General features: G+C 30.5%; 3 protein-coding genes across 3 annotated transcripts; 2 read left to right on the top strand and 1 right to left on the bottom strand.

Moving 5' to 3' along the window:
• Positions 1-2,243: 2,243 nt before the first annotated feature.
• LOC135144425 (transcription initiation factor IIB-like) lies at positions 2,244-7,134 on the top strand. Its single transcript, XM_064076470.1, has 13 exons — positions 2,244-2,423; positions 2,485-2,548; positions 2,654-2,734; positions 2,795-2,864; positions 3,040-3,134; positions 3,883-3,972; positions 4,024-4,093; positions 5,546-5,610; positions 5,688-5,807; positions 6,347-6,428; positions 6,774-6,863; positions 6,922-6,991; positions 7,054-7,134. The coding sequence occupies exons 2-13, from the start codon at positions 2,507-2,509 to the stop codon at positions 7,115-7,117; spliced, it is 939 nt and encodes a 312-aa protein (XP_063932540.1). The 5' UTR covers positions 2,244-2,423; positions 2,485-2,506; the 3' UTR covers positions 7,118-7,134.
• A 1,337-nt stretch (positions 7,135-8,471) lies between these two features.
• Positions 8,472-15,847, top strand: LOC135144416 (coatomer subunit beta'-like). The gene is made up of 23 exons (XM_064076458.1): positions 8,472-8,669; positions 8,774-9,003; positions 9,365-9,460; positions 9,537-9,658; positions 10,506-10,630; positions 10,696-10,734; positions 11,926-12,068; positions 12,438-12,537; positions 13,254-13,353; positions 13,402-13,512; positions 13,561-13,649; positions 13,711-13,995; positions 14,058-14,183; positions 14,248-14,305; positions 14,366-14,499; positions 14,559-14,665; positions 14,719-14,778; positions 14,833-15,025; positions 15,078-15,178; positions 15,238-15,309; positions 15,360-15,474; positions 15,649-15,722; positions 15,780-15,847. Exons 1-23 carry the CDS (start codon positions 8,498-8,500, stop codon positions 15,783-15,785), a joined length of 2,658 nt encoding a protein of 885 aa, XP_063932528.1. The 5' UTR covers positions 8,472-8,497; the 3' UTR covers positions 15,786-15,847.
• LOC135144385 (GPI mannosyltransferase 1-like) lies at positions 15,825-19,941 on the bottom strand. The gene is made up of 8 exons (XM_064076430.1): positions 19,898-19,941; positions 19,650-19,844; positions 19,495-19,590; positions 19,322-19,416; positions 19,063-19,267; positions 16,404-16,530; positions 16,063-16,151; positions 15,825-16,000 (listed from the first exon to the last, which is right to left on the bottom strand). Exons 2-8 carry the CDS (start codon positions 19,803-19,805, stop codon positions 15,866-15,868), a joined length of 903 nt encoding a protein of 300 aa, XP_063932500.1. The 5' UTR covers positions 19,806-19,844; positions 19,898-19,941; the 3' UTR covers positions 15,825-15,865.
• Between the last annotated feature and the right edge of the window lie 1,276 nt (positions 19,942-21,217).

The following is a 21,217-nucleotide window of genomic DNA, read 5'->3' as shown; positions in this document are numbered from 1 at the left end:
CACATAGAAGCCATCTTATTCCATTATAGTGGAGAAGTGTTTATGGACATGGGATGGAACTCTCAGCTCTATTTCAAGTTTTATATGATTCGGAATTTATAAAAGAACTAAAGGAGGTCAAGAGCAGTAAGCTTCCTGAAGCTTGTATAAAAAAGGCAAGTTACACCTTTGTATACTTTTCACTAAGGATTACTAAAAAGAGAACACAAGATATTTGCTCCTGGTCTGAAACTAGAGTTTATTATTTCCAAGCGACATAGTTTTTTTCAATAGGAGGGCACTACGGATTAAATAAGACTTAAGTTTTATTAAACGCAGTTTTTATTGGCCTAATATGAGGAAAGAAATTAATTCATTTATCGATTCGAGTGATGTCTACTAAGGAATTAAGCCAGCCCGTCATAAATCCTAAAGACTTCCCCAACCCTGCCTATAAAAGATTGAGAAGAACGAGTTTATTACAGACCTTTCAAAATCCGATAAATTGATAATATTATGGTTGTATATGTAGACCATTGAAGGTATGTCACTGGATGTACGTTCGAGATGGATTACATCTAAAGAAATGGCAAATAAATTCCTTACCACGTTATCAAACACCACGGGTTCCCAAAGTATATGAATACAAAAAGTGATAGATTTACCGAGTTAATTAATCGATTCCTTTAACAATACTTACAATACACCATTAAGTACCTGCAATCGGAGTAAGAGTATTTAATCCTCGCCGAATTTACTTACAACAACTCACTAAACGCCTCTACAAATATGACGAACCCAATTACTTTTAGTCACTCAACGCTTCCTTCTACTGACGTTCGGGTAAAACCTTAATAGACATAAATGAAAAACTTTGACCGAGACTTCAAAGATCTTTAAAGGACTACTGCTACTGTGCCAATAGGAAGTGGAAAGAAGTAGCCTTAAAAGTGTGTGTTTTGGTACTGTTATGTAGGAAGAACATGAAGACTATCAGACCCTCGGCAAAATTAAACTCGAGATACCTGGGCTTTTTTAGAATTATTAAGCAAATTTACCATGTAGCATATATGCTTGCACTACTCTCTTCGTAAAAATTCATGCTCTTCCATTTGAGCCCACTAAAGAAATAATTTTTTTTTGCAGATAACATAATAACGAGAAGAAGAAGACGTGACTTTACAATAAAATACCAGAAAGGTTGACAAGTTTTTAGATACCAGGTTCTTAAAAAACTTCCCTCAATACCTAGTGGAAGTGGAAATGGACGTACAGGAATGACGAACAAATTATATCCTAAATCTCAAAGAAACGAGTTGGAGAAAGTAACTGAGATGGAATTAAACTTTATAATAACACTTGACTGGGAACTCTTGAGTTTAATTTTCTATTAGAAACTTGCATAGAGCTGCTCCAGGATTGCGAATTAATACCCAGGTAAAATATCTTTTAAGAAAAAGAGAAACAACACTAGCCTCCAAGCCTGTTATAAAGTTGAAGGTTAAAACTTTGAAGATAAAAAAGCTACCTTTAAACCAGATAGCAACGAACATAAAACTAGAACGTAGGAAAGGAAAAAAATCGAAACACAGTTAAGAAGATCGCCGACAAGTAAAGGAGCTAAGATTTTGGGAACAACAGAACATAAAATACATAAAGATAGTGCTTTATTATAGAGAATATAGAAAAATTCGTTTCAAACGAGACGAAAACGTTTAGCTTATATATCTGCAAAAGAAGAAGAGAATATAACTAATTGCGTGCACATTACAACCATTAAGTTAATATTAAAACATAGGCACTCTAAATTGTTAATACGTTAAACATCATCCCGGGATCGAGAGCTATCGTCGTAGCTCAGCAGTTAAGGGCATTGACGCGTGAATTCAAGGTCGTGGATTTCATTTTCCACGGACGTGAAGCTCTCAAGGATGCCAGTGACGCGTAATATATCGATAATAGGTTGTAAAAAATTTACTGAAAAGCGGTGCTCTAAATATGCATCAATAGCATTCTGAAATGCTTTTCTCTATGTTAGAAACGAGTTACAGAAAAAAATTATTTAAAAGTCTTAAAGTGCCAATTTGCGTAGGTTGTATTAATCCGCGCACATTTCCTGTATTTTCCCATTCAAATCCTCAATTCGACCATTTCAAGCAGCGTATTTAAAGTCGGGTGGTGGTTCATTAAGACTGTGATCAGCAGGAGGGGGGAAAAGAGATATATAGATAGAAGTCACGCCTGTTCGCCTGGTGCCAGCTAAGTTACAATATTTCCGGTCCCTTAGGTTTAAAAAGCTTTCTGCAACAGCGTTAGCTTGAGTAAGTTTATTAGTTCGTACATATTGTAAAAGTGTCGAGTTGCATAGGCTACCACCCAAGAGAGCAAGTACCCTGCACGGAAATCTCTTGCTATTTCTCCTTCGCCATGTGATTGTCTTGCAGGTGGTTGTTGGTGGATGTTGTTTAGTAATGATTAACTGTTCTCCTGACTTAAGCGTCATAGAATTGCTGTGACACCCCATGGGATGGATCACGGCAGAGACCATTGTAAATACTGCCAGAAAGTGGTATGAATTACTTTTTAACTTTTTTATTTTTAAAGAATATTTAAACTTTATAACGTAATATTTAAAATTTTTCTTTTGTAAGTAATATACATATTATACAAGTAGACTGAGGTTGTAGAAGACCGAACTGGAGGTTGTTACGTGTGCTCGGAGTGCGGTTTTGAACTTGAGCCCTATTTAGATTATGTAAATAACTTTATTGAACGTAGTCTCTTCTATTACTGTGCTTATGTTACTTTATAATAGCACTCAGAATGGAGAACTTTTAGTGGAGATGTCGAACAAAAAGATAGGTCCCGAGGAGGGCAAATTACAGGTACGTTCGTTATTTTGTAGCGTTATAGAAGGCCCTTGCTTTATTATAAACCTACTAAAATAATTTTGGACCGCCTCTTTTATAATTTCCGCCTTAACCTTTAGTTTATATTTCTTACTTTCAACCTTATGCTAAAATCTTTATATAGTTATAAAATTAATATAAATTTTTTTAGATGACTATATTTCTGGAAAAGCCAATCTTTCTTTTGTTGTAGTTGCAAGTAACGATAAACACAAAGATTTGATTAGAACCCATAATCGTTCCTCCGTACTCTTTTTACTGTTCTTCAATACATTTATTAAGTATTTTATATTTTAAAACGTAATTTTTTGTTTTTTATAAGTTTTTTGTCTAATCTATAAAGCTCTACATCAATTACAACTTTATATAATTTAATTTTTTAGATAGTTGAATAAGTTTTTGCTTATAGACTATTATATAAAGTTCAATCGTTTAAATCGCACGTGTTCTGAACTTAAAATTTACTCTGCTTAGTTATTTCTAACGAATAAGATCAACTTAAAAGTTTTTGAGTGGATGTCGACCATTAAATTTATTTATTTGGGCTCGCCTAAGATGCCTTTGCTGTTCCGTAAACAGCGTTTAGTTGGGGGAAAGAACGCTTTGATTTTTTCGCGAGTCGTGCTTTTGCATATAATATTACTATTTCAAAGAATTATTTTTTTTCAGAATAGACTTTTAAGATCTGTAAGTTTTAAATTGTAAAGGTCAATAAGTAAGGAGTCTGCTGCTTTGTGTGTTTCTTTTATAAAGGTTTTAATTTATATTTGTTTGCTACATTAAGTTCTCAATTTATTTTTGAGATAGATTTTATATATAAACTTTTTAGACTTATATATTTATATTGGGCCTCTTTTTATATTGAAAAAAATTATATTTTGAGTCTATTGTATTTTTATTATCAAGATTCTGTAATCAATATATGTTTTTTATCAATTTATGTTCTTGACTGTTTAGTTTCGTTAATATTAAAAATTTAATTATTATTTTTTAGCAATTTACAGATAACGACCGCATCCTACTTAAAGGCGTGAGTGAAATAAATATTATTAGTGGCCGCATGAATTTAACGGCGCGCGTCGTGGTAGGCAAATTAATTATAAATTAAACTTTTTATTATTCATTTTATTTAAAGGAGAAAGCAAAGTCATATTTTAAAGCAGCGTCCGCACATGTTCAAAACCAAAAACTTCTTACAATCGCTGGTTAGAAATCATATTTGCGATTTCATTATCTCTTTAAGATTTTATATTTGCTCTATTATTATTTATTTTGTTTGCTTCTGTTTGTTTGAATTAAATATTTCTATTGAATTTATAATAAGCCAATGGAATAGCGTTTCATATGGAAGACAATATTTTTTCAGTACTTTTACTATCTTATTTATTTTTGAAGTTGTAATATTATATATATAAATTTTATTTCCGATATCCTTTTTATTACATAGAAGCCTTACTTTTTTATAATTATAAGTATTAAATATTTATTTATGTTTATTGCTGTCTTCCTTGTATTATTTTTTTTTATTTAATAAAGTTTAATGTTTAAAAACTTTGCTTATTGACTAATTGAAAATCGTTGTCATATTTATTTCCGCCTTTCAATATGTAATTGCTATTTTATTACAAAAAATATAATATTTAAGTTTTATTTATACATCAATTTTTAGTTTATTTTATAATTATGTTACTTAAAAAATATTATTTTACACATGTTTATGTTTACTTATTCTTTATTTAACTCATTTTTACTGTTATTTAGTTTATTTTTCTTCATTTTTATTGATATTATCCCTAAAAAAATTATTTGAATATAATTTAATTGAAACGGTTTCGTTAAAATCACTTTTTTGATTAAGTTCATATCTATTTTTCCTTGAATTTTTTATTTGAAATAGTAAAATATACAGTAAAATATACACTTTTATAATTCAAACTACTAATTTTTTTTTAATGAATGATTTATGATAATTCTTATAAAAAAGCTACTTAACGAGGCTCCCGCCTCTTGCAAGTCGTCGAGTAGCGCAGAAAATAATAGAGAACGGCTTTTTCTCCCTTTAGCATTTACTTTGTTTTATTTTTAAGCTTAAACGGTACTGAATTTAGTTAATTAAATAAACTTTGAAAATGATTTTTGTAACTTCTCTGCGACGCGCAAAACAGTTTAACTATGAACTTACGTGTAACTTACTTTGAACAGAAAGTTTTTTTAATATTTTATTATTAAACAAATATATTTGTAAGCTATTCCTAACAATGCTTAATCCTTTTTTATTATTGTTAAAAAAAAGTTACTCTGCAAGTGTCATACATACTAAATATTAATTACTTCAATGAATTTTTCATGTTGTATTTTCTGTATTATAATTATATGTATAATTTAAGAAGTTTATATAGTTGTAGTTAATCTAATACTTATTATTATTATATGCTATTACTTAATATTTTATGTGCTATTATTAAATACTCAAAGTAAATGAAATTTTAAAATAGTATTGAATATATATAAAAATTCTATGAAATATATAATTATTGTTTTTATTATATAATTACCTGTTAAGTTTTATATACTTTTAGAATTATTTGAATCTATTTAATAGCAATTTTTTAAAATAGATTTTTTTTTTATTTTTGAAGTTAAAAAAATTATTTTAGCTTTAGCAGCAGCAGCAGTACTTCAAGCTTGCCGAGATGATAACAAAGCATTTTCTTTGAAAGAAGTTCATAACTTATAGAAGAAATATATTATATTATAAATAAAAAGTTTAGGGAAATACATTTATCCAATTCCTTTAAGGTTTGCAGAATAGCGGGAGTGAGGGAAAAAGATATCGGCAAGAGCTTAAAGATCCTCAAAAGTTCGAAAAAGAAGAATGAAAAGACTGCGGTGGCAGCCTTAACTGTGGGAGACTATACGGTTATACTTTTACCAAATTAACTTTAACTAGGTAGCATCGGTTACTACCACCAACTTATTTGTGTAGTTAAGAGTATGTTGCTATCCTTTAATTTACGTCAGCTTTTTTTTAATTGGTAGTAGGAAGTTTCATTAAAACTCTTGAGTTTCACTGTTTTTTATCGTTTAATTTAATTTATTTTTATTTTTAATTATTAATCAAAGATTAAACTTCTCTACTCGGCTAAAAAATATTATAATATTGGCCAATCTACAAAGTAAACTTTTTTAGTTGGTTAAAATTTTTATTATGCTTCTTTATTGTACATAACTTTTATATTTAATAATTATATTTATATTATTAATATACATAATTTATTTTTTCTCCACAAGTAACTTAAGCATTTGTAAAGTATTTTTTAAAATTACTGTATAAGAGCTATTTTTAACTCAAAACTTTTACTTGTCTGCATAATTTTTTTAAATTTACTTGGCTTTATTTTCCATTTTTACTCTATTTCTTGATTACGTATTATTTTTTTAACTATTAAAACTCTAAGGCTAGATTTTGTTCAGAGTTGGATCTGTCGCAGCACACAAACCGTTTTGCTCAAGCTATAGCCGAACACGCAACTAAAAGAGGTTTTTCTTTATATTTTTACTGCAATTCGCCTGTTTAGTTATGGAGTTTTAATATTTACAGATTTTATTTTTTTTAATCGTAAACTTTATATATATTTTATAATATATCGAAAACGCGGTGTACGAAAAACTACAAGCATACACCATTCGGTTGTTGTTTTTTAGATTTATATGTTTATTCTAATGTATCGTTACATTTATAGAGTTGTGGCTACTGGAATTCTTGTGTATAACTTTTTATATCACTGTGTTATTATAGTATATATAACTAAAATTCTTTTGAGCGGTCTATTTTATGATTATTCGTTACTTTTAACTCACTGATTACTTTTTATTTTCTTTAAGGATATTGTGGAGGAAAAGCGCCAACATCTATCGTCGCCGCCGCGATTTATTTTGCATCTCAGTTGAGCGCTACGCCAAAAACGCAGAAAGGTTTTATTATTTTGACCAATTTAGTATATGCCAATTATATATTTTTTTGTTTTATTAGAAATTGCTGCTGTTGTTGGAGTTTCTGAGCCCACTATAAAACTTGCTTTTAAGCCACTTTACGAAAATAGGTTTAAATATATTATTATTGTTGTTGTTATTATTGTTGTTATTTAATATTACATAACTGCAGACACGATTTTCCTTGCCAAGAATTTTTACAAGGACAAGACATCGATCAGTTGCCTTGTATCTAATAGTATTTCCTTGCGGAACTAAAAAGAATAATTAAATAGTTTGGGTATATATTAGTGAGTTAGAAATTTTATTCAAGAAACTTGTGCTGCTTACGTTATTATTCTTATTTATTGCCGCACTTTCTTTTTAAGGTTTGTTAGTCTCGTACCTAGTTTCTTTATAAACAGTTCTAAGTCTCTAAAAAAAACAAGAGATTTAACCCTGAAACTTTTTTTAAGTTTTCACAACAACTTCTTTATACATACTAAATGGTTTTTTTATTTCAAATTTAATAGTTTTTCGGTAGATAAAGAAAGGAGCATTAACCTTTTTTCAAGACATATAATTGTGAGGAGGTCATAGTAGTATCAAAATAGTACTTACAAGCTATAAATTCTTTTCAACTAGTACCATTGGGAGTAGTGTTTCTTTTAATGGGTTATTTTTAAAACTTTATTTCGGGCTTAATCTCAACACTAAAATTTTTAATTATATTCAATCAATAATCATCGTCTTCGTTACATGCGCAAGTACCGCATCTGTGTGCTACTTTTAAAACCTTTGAAGGGGGCCTTAGAAATAAACAAGTTCACCTTTTAAATTTTCCATAAAAATAATGTTTGCACTGAGCTCTGTTTTTACAAAAAATTATAAAGTAGATTTACGCACATTATCAATTTAATAATAACAAAAGACCTTTATTCTGTGTTTACACTAAACCGCGCTGTTTAAGATTATAACTAAGTGTTTTATCGTGTCTAGAAGCGCGCCCGGTGGGATTTAAACATGCTATTAATTTCTTAAAGCAGAGTGAACAGCCACTGAAAGTTTATTAGATATCATCAGTAGAGAGATGGTTTCTCACTGCTTTTGCGCTTTACTAATTTTCAAAGTTAAACTCTAAATTTTTCTAATTACTTTGAGTATTAACTTAAACGTTTTAATAAATGCTTTTAACGTTTATTAAAGATTTAATGAGGCGCCCAAACTTTTTTACAGATAAAGGTTGTAAGTAGAAAATGCCGATTAGTTAAACATTTCGTTCAAAAAAAGTGCATTTAAAATATGAGGAGCAGAAAGTAAATTCCACCCTTGCAAGTTACGTAATAAAAGTTTTGAAGTTATTTTTAGAATTTCAAGCCTTGTTAAGTGATAACTTGCTCGCTTTAGTACATTCTTTTACTTTCAAGTACCTTGCTTCAAAAGTTTGATTATGTGTTGCTGCCCTAAACTCACTAGATAAAAGTTGTATGAGGTTATCAGCCCGTTTCTTTAGCACAGCTAACCTTTTTTAATTGGCCAGCTAATACAAAACAAGGGCTTGTTCAGAGTTGAAAATAGTTTCCTCGCATATTGCCGGGCTTACAGACATAGCGTTCTGGTTTGTGAGGCAGTTACCTATGCGCTTAGAGATTAAAAGTTTATCATCTTATCGCTCGGAAAGAGTGAAAAGTGTAGAATTCCATCCTAAAGAACCATGGTTGCTTTGTAGCCTCTATAATGGTTCAGTCCATATATGGAATTGCGAGAGTCAATCGTTAGTTGTTACTTTCGAAGTATGCTTGGCGCCAGGTTAAAAAAAGATTTATATTGTAGTATTATAAATTAAAAAACTTTTTTTTATAATTTTTTAATATTATAAATCTTATATTTAAGATTAAAACCATTACTTTAAGTACGTTGTGCTAGATTTATTGCAAGAAAAAATTGGGTCGTGACAGGAACTGATGACGCTATGATTAGGGTTTTTAACTATCATAATAAAGAAAAAGTTGTCTCGTTGGAGGCACACTCGGATTACGTACGTGCGATTAGTGTCCATCCGACTCACCCATATATACTCAGTTCCAGTGATGATTACACTATTCGTATGTTTGACTGGGAGAATAACTGGAAAGTTAGACAGGTCTTTTTTACAAAAGATATATACACATCTTCAACTCTGTTATATATACTTATAAAGCCCCAAATTGGTGGCAAAGTTATGAAGATTGACTATTTTTTTAAGATCTTCAATATGTTTAAAATGACTTCGCTTAATATTATTTTGTTTTTATCACGGTATTTGCCCCTGTTGTTTTTAACTTTGTGGTTACAAGTTATTATAAAATCCTCTGTAAATTTTGTACCCTACAATCTTACTAATATCTCATTCACTTTATTATTAGCAGACAAATTTACGTATTACTTTATATAAAAAGGATTATAACCTTTATATCATTTATTGCTCCATTTAATTTACTACCGAATTGATTACCACCGCATAGATTTTTGAAGGGCATTCTCATTTTGTAATGTCGGTAGTTTTCAGTCCCAGCGACTCCAATACATTTGCCAGCGCTGCTCTGGATAATACTATACGTGTATAGCTTCCATCTTATTTATTAACAAATAAGTTTATGTTATAATTTCATATTTATTGACTTTATTTCTTTTAAGTTTTGGCAACTTGGTTCTGCAGTACCAAATTTCACTCTTGAAGGGCACCGTGGCGGTGTTAACTGTATTGGATTCTATCAAGGACCAGAGAAGCCCTATCTAGTGTCTGGCGCTGACGACCGGTTTCTTAATCTCGCTTTTTTGTTTTGTTTATAATTATAAGTTTGCTTGTAACAAAGTGCCAGTAAAAGATAGTAGAACGTATTTTTATTGACCTTCACTTTCAATTAGAGAAATGTGCTTTTTTAGTTTGTTTTAAAACTTCTTTAGAAAACAAAATTATAGTTTTTTAGTTTGAATAATTTTTTTTTACAGAATTATAATATAATTACTAATAATACATAGCTCAAATTTTTTTTTTTTAGTATTTAATAATTTCTAAAACTTGTTATTTGTTATTTTAGGTAATAAACTTATTTTGATTATTTTTTATATTATTATAGATTGTTTTTATTTTATTTTTTATTTCTTTACTTTAATCCTTATATATACTCTTATCTGTCAAAGAGTTGATCAACTTTTTCTTTTTTAAAATGGATTCTTTAAATCTTACAACCTTTTGCTCGTCGTAACTTGTGTGTTACTGTTTTCAGTTGAGAAAAGCTGTCATTATGATTTAAATAATAATCTACATTTATTAGTTTTCTTAATAGATTTCGAAGTTATTCTCGGACTAAAATTACTTTGTTTTTGTACTTACTGTTTTAAAAATCAGCTCTTTTTTTTATATAAAATTATAGTTAACTAAATAAGTTGATGACATAAACTTTTCAAAATAAGTTTTGATCCTATAATTTTTTTTAATTAGAAAATCATATTTTAAGCAATTTATAATTTATTATGAATATAACATTATAAATAACATTTATGTACTTAATCCTTAACACTTTTAGATCACGCTAAAAATAAATAAATTTTTTATGTTAATTCTTTACTGTCCAATTTGTTTATATGTATTTATATAAACAGTACTGTCAAAGTTTGGGACTACCAAACCAAAACCTGTCTTCAGACGCTCATTGGCCATTCAGACAACGTGACTGCCATTTGCTTTCATCCGACTCTACCAATCATCTTGTCCGGTTCAGAAGATGGTTACCTGCAAGAATTACGAACTTTTATTTAAATATAAATAGTACTCAATAGTTTTTTTGACTAGAGTGTGTCCCACTATATCTGTTTAAAATTTTTTCTGATAGTAATATTATCTATATTTTGCTTCTTACAAAAGTTTTTTTAATTATTTTTCTTATTAGTAAACGCTATTCATTATTATAACTTTTTTTTAAATATATATGTTTACATTGAAAACAATACATATTATGTTATTTCGCTAATCATAATATTATATGATATAAAAATATGAATTTTTGATGAAGCATTTGTATTTTAGTAATTTTATAGTTACTAAATAACTCTTTAACTAAATTTTATTTATAGCATAGATAATATATATCTTTTTATAAGAATTTTTGTTTAGTAAATAATTAATATAAATTTTTATATATTTTTTTATAACAAAAAATATGTAGAGTTTTTTATAAAGGATAATTTATATAATTTTTAGTAAATTAATATATATATATATATATTGTTTTCTATAAATGCAATAAATTGTTACGTAAATATTAATGGCAAGTAAAATTTTCATCTTTACATTAATAACTGTACAGGCTTAATATATCACTAATATAATAACTTATTGTTATCCTTTTTGGTAACAATATTACTTTTTGAATTAGTTTATATTATTTACTACCAAAAATTTTTCATAGCGCGAAATGTATGCAAACTTTTAATCTTGTACTAAAGAACCTTTTATGAGAATCCTTTGATTCTTTTGAAGACAAAAAGTAGTATTGTTTAGTTCTAATAAAAAAATTTTATTATTTTATATATTCAACTTCGATAATAACAATTTTTACGCCGAAGAATATTGTTTTATTTTTTTTATAAAAATATATTATTATGTACTTATGTTTTTTTTTTAATAGTGTAGTGATACTATAATCTTAAAATGATAACCAAGCTTTTTTAAATCTTCCTGCGCTCGTGTGCTCCACTCCTGCGTTATCCCCACTGCTAGCTTTAAGAGAAAACTTTATAGTTTTTTTATTGGAGCGTAGATGCAGCCATCCAATATTATATTAACATTAAAAAAAATTGCTTTGATTGGGTCGACAAAACACTGCTCTGTAGACGCGCTTTTGTGTCCTTTACACTCATGTGCGCTTCTTAAGGCTTTAATTCAGAGGCCGTTAGTAGTAACTTAGTTTTATTCTTCAATTGATATTATCGTTTTTCTGTTTCATATAAATACATGATGTATAACTAGTTTTTGTTTTAAAAGAAAAATAGTTTGGCTCGTTAAAAAATCTTTACTTACCAGGCACCATAAGAATATGGCACTCGAGTACTTACCGCTTGGAAAACACCCTTAATTACGGGCTTGGCCGCGTCTGGGCGCTTGCCTTATTAACCAGTGCTAATCACGTGGCCGCAGGATGCGAGCACGGAAGTATTGTCATTAAAGTTTGTAAATTTTTTTAACTTATATATTTACTGAAAACGTTGAATCGATAATAATTTGTACGGCTCATTCCAAATCTGTTTCATACAAATAATTTTATTTTTTCTATTTATATTCATTTCATTATTTTGCTACTTATTTTCTATGTGTCCTCTACATACTATTTTTTAATATAAACTCAATTTTAAAATTAAAGTAAATAACAATTGTTATAATGTAAGCATACTTTTATACATTATATTTTTTGAGTGTTTCGCTTGACTCGATTTGTTTTTGATAAAATGTTCGTTAAAGTATATTATTTTTTATAATTATAGTATAAATTATTTATTTTTCATATCAACTCTAAGTTCCCCTCACATCATGTATAGCTCGGAGACGAGGATCCGCCAATGAGCATGGATTGCATGGGCAAACTCGTGTGGGCTAAACATAATGAAATCCAACAGACCAATGTGAAGACCGCAATGGGTACCCTTGAATATTTATTCTTTCGCTTTTTATTCATTATTTGTAGTAGTATTTTGATTTTTACTTTATAATAATATTTTATTTTTATATTATAAGAGTTTGTTAAAAATATTTTACAATAAAAAGAAGTAATATATAATGTTTACAAAAAGTTTGCTTTTTCATGTGAGTAAGAGTGCAAAAAAATTCACAATTAGCGATTAATTTTGTATAATTACCCAATAAGAACATTAGGTGAACCAAACGGGTCAATAAATTCTTATGATTTAAAAATTTTTTCAAGATCGCTTGATATGCTCTATATATTTTCTTTATTCTTTCTTTTTCTATTTTTTTGTTCAAACTTATAGCGAGGAAGAAACATTTTATATACTTTTTGTTGCAGAAATTCTTTTAAGAAGACTCTGCTTGACTTGTTGAAATACTTATCATATATATATTTATCTTATATTTGTTATAATAATAAAAATTTTATGGAAAACTGATTTTTTTAAAGATGTGAAATTTTGTAAATAAAATGGATTGTAGTGCTTCATTATACATATAAATATTGTTTTATGTATTTTATTACTTGTTTATAGGGTTGTCTTTTCTATGGTATAAAAAAATTATTAATAATTATCTTCTCGTAAACCTTTATTTTAGCTCTCTATGTTGTACAAGGTTGGGAAAGCGCATTTAAATTTACTTTACACATCTATTTCATTAATATTAAGATGGCGAAGTTGTGGATGGCGAGCCGCTGGTTTTGGCGACTAAAGATTTGGGAAGCTGTGAAATCTATCCAAACGTTTTGCAGCACAGCCCTAACGGAAGGTAAAAAGTTGGCCCGGTGTTTTATTATTGTTTTAATTGTAATTTCAGATTCATTGTTGTGTGCGGCGACGGAGAATATATAATATATACTGCATTGGCCTGGAGAAATAAAAGCTACGGCTCCTCCTTGGAATTTGTTTGGGCTGTCGAGTCCGGCTAGTCCGTGTTTTTTAAATATATTTTATTACATATATTATTTTTTAATAGTTTCGCAATACGTGAGAGCTCTACACGTGTCACGATATATAAAAACTTTAAAGAAAAGCGTGCTGTTCCGTTAGACTTTAGTGCGGAAGGTAAACGTGTATTATTGCATGTTACTATTGGTCGAGAGTCGCGTGATATCTTTTTTTCCAGGTCTCTTCGGCGGGCGACTTCTTGGAGTTCGTTCTTCCGATTCGCTGGCTTTCTATGACTGGGACATTGCGAGTTTGGTCGCCAGGATAGAAATTACCCCCAAATTAATTATATGGGCGCCCAGCGGGGACCTTGTGGTCATAGCAGCTGCTGAGAAGTTCTTTGTGCTCGAATACTACCATGAGGTCGTAACTGCCCACGTGGAGCAAGGTTTACCCATTCCTGAGGAAGGGATCCTCGAAGCGTTTCAAGTGATTGGAGAGTTGACCTCGGGCGTCCAAAGCGGTGTCTTCCTTGCCGCCAGCATATAAGTATCATACTTTTTTTGATACTGCAATCCGGTGCAGGCGTTTGGGCGGGGGACTGTTTTGTTTACGTCGATGCCAAGCAGTGCCTCAACTATTTTGTTGGCAGGAATGACAAGTGCGAGTTGGTAACTGTGCAGCATCTTCCGAAGCCAATGCGCTTGTTGGGTTTTTTTTTCTAAACTCCGGAAGCGTCTCTTTTAGCCTTACACTTTTGCCGGCTGCTTGCAAGGGTACCTCCCGAAGGAGAGCCGCCTTTACTTGGCCGACAAGGACTTTGCTGTTGTAAGGTTCTCCATGCCTCCTGGCAGTTTATAAAATAACCATTAAACGTGGCTTCGTATCGATAGCTACCATCTGGACATTGTGGTTATGGAGTATCAGACGCGTGTTCTGCGAGGAGAGATAGACAGCGCAACCGAGCTATTACCGAAGATACACGAGGATCAGCGCTTGAAAATCGCCCACTTTCTAGAGAAACAGGGTCTTCGCTTGCATAGAGCGTAGAAGCCAGCGAGACTTCTGACAATCACGTGGTTGCAGGATACCTTCAACAGGCATTTCAGCTGACCGGAGATCCGGACCATCAGTTTTCTCTGGCGCTCTCGTTAAATAATCTGGACGCTGCACTAGATATAGCGCGAAGACAGGCACCTTTTCTGTCTCTCTTTCAGGTGGCGGCCGCCCTAAATTTGCTTATCAGGATAAAGAAGCACAGTGGAGAAAATTAGGCGACGCTGCCATGCGCCTTTGGAACTTCGATGTAGGCGTGGGGTCTGCCACCCACGTGTTTCTTGTCCAATCCCATATTCCACAGGTTGCCAAAGACTGTCTGCAGAAGGCTGGGGATTACAGTGGTTTGCTCCTTCTTTATTCCGCCGCTGGAGATGCCCGAGGAATTGCTCAGTTGGCCCAAACCGCACGCGACACCTCAAAAAACAACGTAGCCTTCATATGTTATTTTTTACTCCAACGGCTGGATGACTGCCTGCAGCTTTTGTTGGACACTGGTTCGTTCTATTATGCTCTTTTGTATTATGCCAACGATAATTTCTATCATAGACAGGATCCCGGAAGCCGCCCTTTTTGCGCGTTCCTACGCACCCAGTAAGGTTTCTGATATTACAAGGCTTTGGAGGGAGCGCCTTCAAGCGGGAAATTCGGTGGCTGCCTGACCCTCATTCCCTACATTTTATTTTTAACACGTGGTTTTACCGTAAAGAAAACAGCTTATTTAATTGCCGACCCGAAGGAATACAGTAACCTGTTCCCTGATTGGAGCTGGGCGCTGGAAGTACTCGTGTATATCGCTGCCGCGCGCTACCCACCAATCCTGCATATCAGGCTGAACAACGCCTTCGAGCTGAAGGGGGCGCGTGGTCAGTCCCAGCAAACTTGTACGAGAAATTTTGCCAAAATCCCTTGCGAGATCTTGTCGCGGTGCTGAAGGCGGAACAAAGTACTTTTATGGCTTCATGTTTCCATAGACCTTCTGTTAATTTTGTCTCCACTCCAGTAAGCACGAGAATTAGTAAATAGTCAAATTTGAGTACGAGTTTCTTTTTAATGCCTAATCATTATAGAAAACGAGAATGTTTAAATATTCACTTTATTACATCCTCATAAATAAAAGGCGCCAGGAGTCTCGCAGAAACCTTAGAATCTTCAGGGGACCAGAAGAGCCCAGAAGGCCACGTGCATTATACGGTAAATCGTTCCATGACTCAAGTTTACTTAATATGAAGAAATACATAAACACAACAGGAATAGTTTCTTTAACAACGTGGGGAAAAAGCATTATACTCGAATCCATAATAAACTTTATTAACTCCTATAATGGTTAAATTTCTTTATATATGATGTTTTAGGAGCTCAGTTAAAATTAAAGTGTTGGTTGCTAAAAATAACAATCCACTGAGCCATATATAGATAAACGTGTTCATTCCTTGAAATTCAAGGAGATACGCCGAGGTGAGCCAGAGTCCCTGCAGCATGTTTTTTAATAAACGGTCAGGAAACAGAATAGCTGGCCTCTAAAAAGGAGGACCTGCGCTACAAACCATAGGCAGCTTAGAAGTAACATTTCTTTTAATGACATGCCCGTGTTCGCAGGAGTAACTACATGAGGAAGAAGACCTGAATATATTATTAAAGACGGTCAGAAGAAGTAACAATGAAAAAGTCTGTTTATAGGGCTTAACAATATAATAAGCAATTATATACAATTATCCTTATTAAGCTTATATAGACAATACGGCAACCCCTAGAGTTTTATTAGTTCATACCTTTATACTAATCATCTAAATATACTTTATTTTATTGCGAACTTATTAAATGTTTAAAAGAAATTTTAAAAAAATAACTTTAATATAAAAATAAGGAAACAACCTAAAAACCATAAAAAGTACTGCGAGGTACACACTTTGTTAAACATCACGAAAGCAAATGTCTGTACAAAGAAGCAAAAAGGAAGGTCGTCGTAATAACGAAGCCCGAGAAGCCCCACAACTACAGCCTGATGAGTGGATAATAAGAGCAAATAAAAATAGAATGATAAGGATCAATATATGAGGCGGAATAATCTACCCAAAAAAATAATTATTTCGGTATTTATTTATTATGGTTTTGGCTGAAAAACAGTGCAACTTTATAAGCTTTAAGAATACCCGTGAGTAGTTATTTTGAAAACTATTAAGACAAAATGGTTTAACAACTTTTGGTATCAAAAAGCCAGCGCAGTAGCAGCCAGATGCATGAATGAAAAAATAACGAAAAAGTCTCAATTTCTATAAAATTTCTAAATTGGAAGCGACAAAGTATACTGCACCATTGGATAGAGAACCAGTTAAACACCCAAAAAAGGATTAACTGATTCCAATAAGAAGCAAGTGCTAAAAGAACAAAAGAAAAATGGAGGACACACAAAAATAAGTAAATTGGAGGTTTGAGGTTAAAAAGAGTCAAATAAATATCCGAGCCGATCAGTACAGCAATCTAAATTTAAATTTCTTTTGTTAAAAAAGATGACTTTCCTGAGGAACGAAGCTGAGCAGCTCATAAAAGTTATTTTTTTCGTAGGTGAGATATAACATATAAAAGTAGGGAGAAAAGTTATGCCGAAAGTCTTTGCGGGTCACGTGGTAAAGGTAAGTATTTTCCAAAGACTCCATGCCGTATCTAAAATAAACTTTTATTGTATAAAAAATTTATTATCAGAACTGTAAGCTAAACGGGTTAAAAAAATTGTCTGACAGGAGAAAAACAAATGCAAGCATAATAATTGGTATTGTTACCTATAATAAAACTACGGAAAAACAGAAGGTTTCTTTAAAAGAATATTGATGGTAAAAAAATTAAAAAGAAAAAATTATAGAAATTCCTTGGTAAAAATAAATTATATTTTTATATAGAAATTTAAAAATATTAACCAAAAAGTAATATTCAAAACTAAGATGAAAAGTATTAATTGATGCTATTAAAACTTTAGTTAGTAACTAAGAAGTTTATAGGCTTCCACGATAGTAAAGATATAAAGCCTCTAAGTATTGAGAGATAAACTGTTTGTAAATCTGATTTGTATATATAAATAAAAATATACATAAAAAATATTAACCTTTTTTATTTAAAATAAGGGAAATTACACGCAACGTTTATCATTAATAAAAAAAAGAATTGCAACTGAATATAAAACGTTTAATATCGAAAAACATAAAAAGTAAATTTTATAAAAAGGTATAAAAATTAAAAGAGTATAAGTGTAGATTCCAGTAAAATAAATATAAACTTTAAGACTGTTAAAATGTTAAAGAGTAGAAAGAAGAATTAAATTAATTTATACAAAAGTGTAACAGAAAATAATTAATAAACTTTAAGTATATAATAATGTATAAAGTTATTATTTCCAAGCATCAGAAATCATATAACTTAACGAAATCTTTTTAATTTAATTACATAAATATAATTTTAAAGAAAAGCAATTAGAATTTGTTAAAAATACCATAACTTTTTGTTTAAATATTAGTATTTTCGTAATCGAGGCAAAAAAATAATGTAAAACATTAAAGTTTTTTATTATCCAAATTTTAAAAGGAATTATTTTTTTAGCAATCGACAAAAAATGAACATTAATATTATGAATAACATTTATTTTATAAACAACCAAAAGTAAAAAGCGGAATATTAGTAAAACTATATAACTTACTATAACAAAAGTTAGTATGGCTAAAACTAAAACACTAAAATAAATTTTTTTTAATAATAAATAAAGATATAAATATAAATGAGTTATATATAACGAAATAAAAGTGAACCAAAAAGCTTAAATACATTCTGTAAAACAAGTAATAAAACAAATTAGCTTTCCAAGTGAATAAGATAGGGTTGGATACATAAAGTAGATGCCCTTCCAAACTTTATATAATCATACTTACAAACAGTAAAATTACTTAATAAGTGACTTTTCAAATAATATTAATTTTAAACATAAATCTATTTTTCATAAATAAGGGAGTTTATAATAAGAGGATACTTTAACGCTACAAAAGTTTATATACAGATAAAAAGATAATCTATAAAGAGAGATCAAAGCCTAAAAACCTCGAATACATCCAAAAAGTTAAAGAGAACAGAAGCAATATAAAGGAAATCCCAAATTTAATTTGATTTTTGTTAATAAAAAAGACACTTATGAGTTTACGAGTAAAAGATTTTTCTCTTCGGAATACCTAAAGAATTTAAATGAAAGGAACTTTAATAAAAATAGTTATAGTCTTAATAACTCAAGTAAAAACTCGCATGTATAGTAGTAAATATATATTACTAATAATTTAAAAAATAAATGCTCATAAATATTCTAAAACTAAAAAAAGAATCATATATGAAAAAATAGTTCTTTAACGTCTGACTTACATGAATAGAGAAAAAAATTTGTATATGTTACCAATTTTACTATAATTACCATATGAACTATACTAAGCTTAATAAATAGTTATAAACAATTTAAACTATTAATAAGAAACACTAAATTTTATCGTATAGAAATAATTACTGGATTTATTAAGGAAAGCCAGAGGGGTAGAGAATATATAATTGGATACAACTTAAGATGAACAGCAAAAGAGTAGAAAATTCCTGACAAAACATAAAGCCTTTTCAAGTGAAATAATAAAGTGCAAACAACGAAAAGTAAGATGATAGATTCTGCATTTCCTCGTGTGGAAACAGTAAAGACGAGAGGATTGAAAAGTAAAGCGCTGATTAAAAAAAATTTGTTTTTCAAAAAGGAATATAAAAAAATACTGTTTAACCAAGAGCAATTTCTCGCTAGTGCTTTGGAATGACCAGTTTCAAGAAGCGTTAGGTAAAGTAAAATGCAAAGGAGTACATCAGCACCAGAGAAGATCTCAAAGGAAAATTAAAAACTATATTTAAGAATAACTAGTAAAATACAAAAAGAACTTATAGTTATAAGGGAACTTACTAATTTACCAAAAGCTGGATGAAATATGTTAACTTGTAGAGCTAGAGCCAAAAGTGGAGTATAACGGTAAGTCGCTCTTAAGTAAGGTGATTTATTCTATATGTATAAAATGGGCTTAGCAAACTATAGTTTTGACTCTAACAAAAAATTAAAACCTCGTAAACATATTTAGCAGCATCTGTAAACACAATATAGTCCACATCAGTATACTTTGCCGAGGAGATTGAATCAAACCAAATGGAAAAGTAAATGAGAACGCATCGTAACAAAAAGGCTAGGAGACACAAGGTGGGAAGGGACCATATCCGCATATTAGTTTAGTTACAGAGTAACAAAGATGATTTCGGACGCTACGTCGCATAACTATAAATAAGTCAATATATAGAGCTTTAAATAAGTCTACCCCGTAAAAATTGTGCTTCAGCGTTGTAACAAGGCGGAATAATGTACGAGCCCGGTCCCCGTTCAAATTTACTATCCCTACCTGCACCTCCTTTTAATAGGCTTTTAGAGCTAAAACTGTAACACTGTGAAACTTATTTATAAGTACTAAAATTCAATTTGCGAATATTGACAATTAACTTAAACTCAGCAATAAACGAGTAAGGTGTATAACGTCAATTTTATTGATATATATATAATATTTATAATAAAAAGTTCAAATTTTTTATTAAACGTATATAAACCTTAACAGACAGTTGACTCTAATACAGACAATTATTTTATTGAAACTTTTTAAAAAAGTGTCTTAGCTATTCCTAAGCAGTGATTACTCGCTGTTATTGTATACTTTAGCTTTGTGCAGTAACGTTTAAACTTAAAGTCAATAAAGTTATATTTTCTTGGCGTAAAGAATCCTGGAAACGTTATTCAAGTGAAGAATATTTTTACTATTACAAAAGAAGTTTAGTAAATATCTGCTAAATCTTTATTTTGAAAAGGGGAACGTGAAGAAATGTAATGGCTCGTTACCCGTTAAGTTTAAAATAGTGCTCTTGCAACAACTCTATATTTTTTACTCTAACTTTGTACAAAAGGTATATATGACGGAGGGGAGTAAGTTAAAGATTAACTCAACTAATGCAAAGGTAAGTTATCAATTCTTTTAAAAACATTATTTTGGCATCTTTATCGTAATTTAGACGGAGAAACAATAGTTTTTATTATCTTCTACCAAACTTCCCGCCATATACTTAGATATATAGCAAACATTACTTATACTTAAATAGCGGCCGAGCTCCCAGTTTAGAACCTGGAGAATAGTCTGTGTTGTAACTAAATTATTAGTCCTTTCAATCAACAGCAGGGCCCTACGAGAAGTTTTACTAGCCACAAAGTACACTTAGAATTAGTGTTTTCTAATGTATTATATAGTATCACTCACTAAAGCTAGCCTCATAGTTTTCAACACACCCAAGGGTTTTCGTAACATCTTTTAAAAGAGGTAGTACTTACCAGTGTTTCAAGAGAGTTCGTAGCACACAAAGTTCACAAGTCCAAGTTCTACGCTGGGCTAAAAGGTTAGTCGCAATAGTGCTGGTGTATCAGCAACTGTACATAATGTAGAGCACAGACTTGACTACAACCAAGCTAAGTGTAACCGGAAGCGTTAAGCTCAACTTGCATATTATAAAAACTTGAACAAATTAGAAGCTCAAAAAAAGGAAAACGACAGTTTGAAGGTATATATTAATTTACAAATAAAAAAATTTAAACTTATTTA

Source organism: Zophobas morio, unplaced genomic scaffold, assembly GCF_036711695.1.
Source record: "Zophobas morio isolate AGI-343-1 ecotype UQ-CSIRO unplaced genomic scaffold, CSIRO_AGI_Zmor_V1 ptg000099l, whole genome shotgun sequence".
NCBI lineage: Eukaryota > Metazoa > Arthropoda > Insecta > Coleoptera > Tenebrionidae > Zophobas > Zophobas morio.
This window is presented reverse-complemented; position numbering and strand designations above follow the sequence as displayed.

Bases quoted from the DNA above. Each gene is read 5' to 3' on its own strand.
- LOC135144425 (XM_064076470.1), top strand. From the start codon at position 2,507: ATGGATCACGGCAGAGACCATTGTAAATACTGCCAGAAAGTG. The intron at 2,735-2,794 runs GTAAATAACTTT...ACTTTATAATAG, and splicing joins TTGAGCCCTATTTAGATTAT to CACTCAGAATGGAGAACTTT. The intron at 4,094-5,545 runs GTTAGAAATCAT...AAATTATTTTAG, and splicing joins AAAACTTCTTACAATCGCTG to CTTTAGCAGCAGCAGCAGTA.
- LOC135144416 (XM_064076458.1), top strand. From the start codon at position 8,498: ATGCGCTTAGAGATTAAAAGTTTATCATCTTATCGCTCGGAAAGAGTG. The intron at 9,461-9,536 runs GTATAGCTTCCA...ATTTCTTTTAAG, and splicing joins CTCTGGATAATACTATACGT to TTTTGGCAACTTGGTTCTGC. The intron at 14,306-14,365 runs GTTCTCCATGCC...TCGTATCGATAG, and splicing joins AAGGACTTTGCTGTTGTAAG to CTACCATCTGGACATTGTGG.
- LOC135144385 (XM_064076430.1), bottom strand. From the start codon at position 19,805: ATGCGGATATGGTCCCTTCCCACCTTGTGTCTCCTAGCCTTTTTGTTA. The intron at 16,531-19,062 runs GTAATTATTTCT...TCCACTCATCAG, and splicing joins GGCTTTCCTTAATAAATCCA to GCTGTAGTTGTGGGGCTTCT. The intron at 16,001-16,062 runs GTCCTCCTTTTT...AACATGCTGCAG, and splicing joins GCCTATGGTTTGTAGCGCAG to GGACTCTGGCTCACCTCGGC.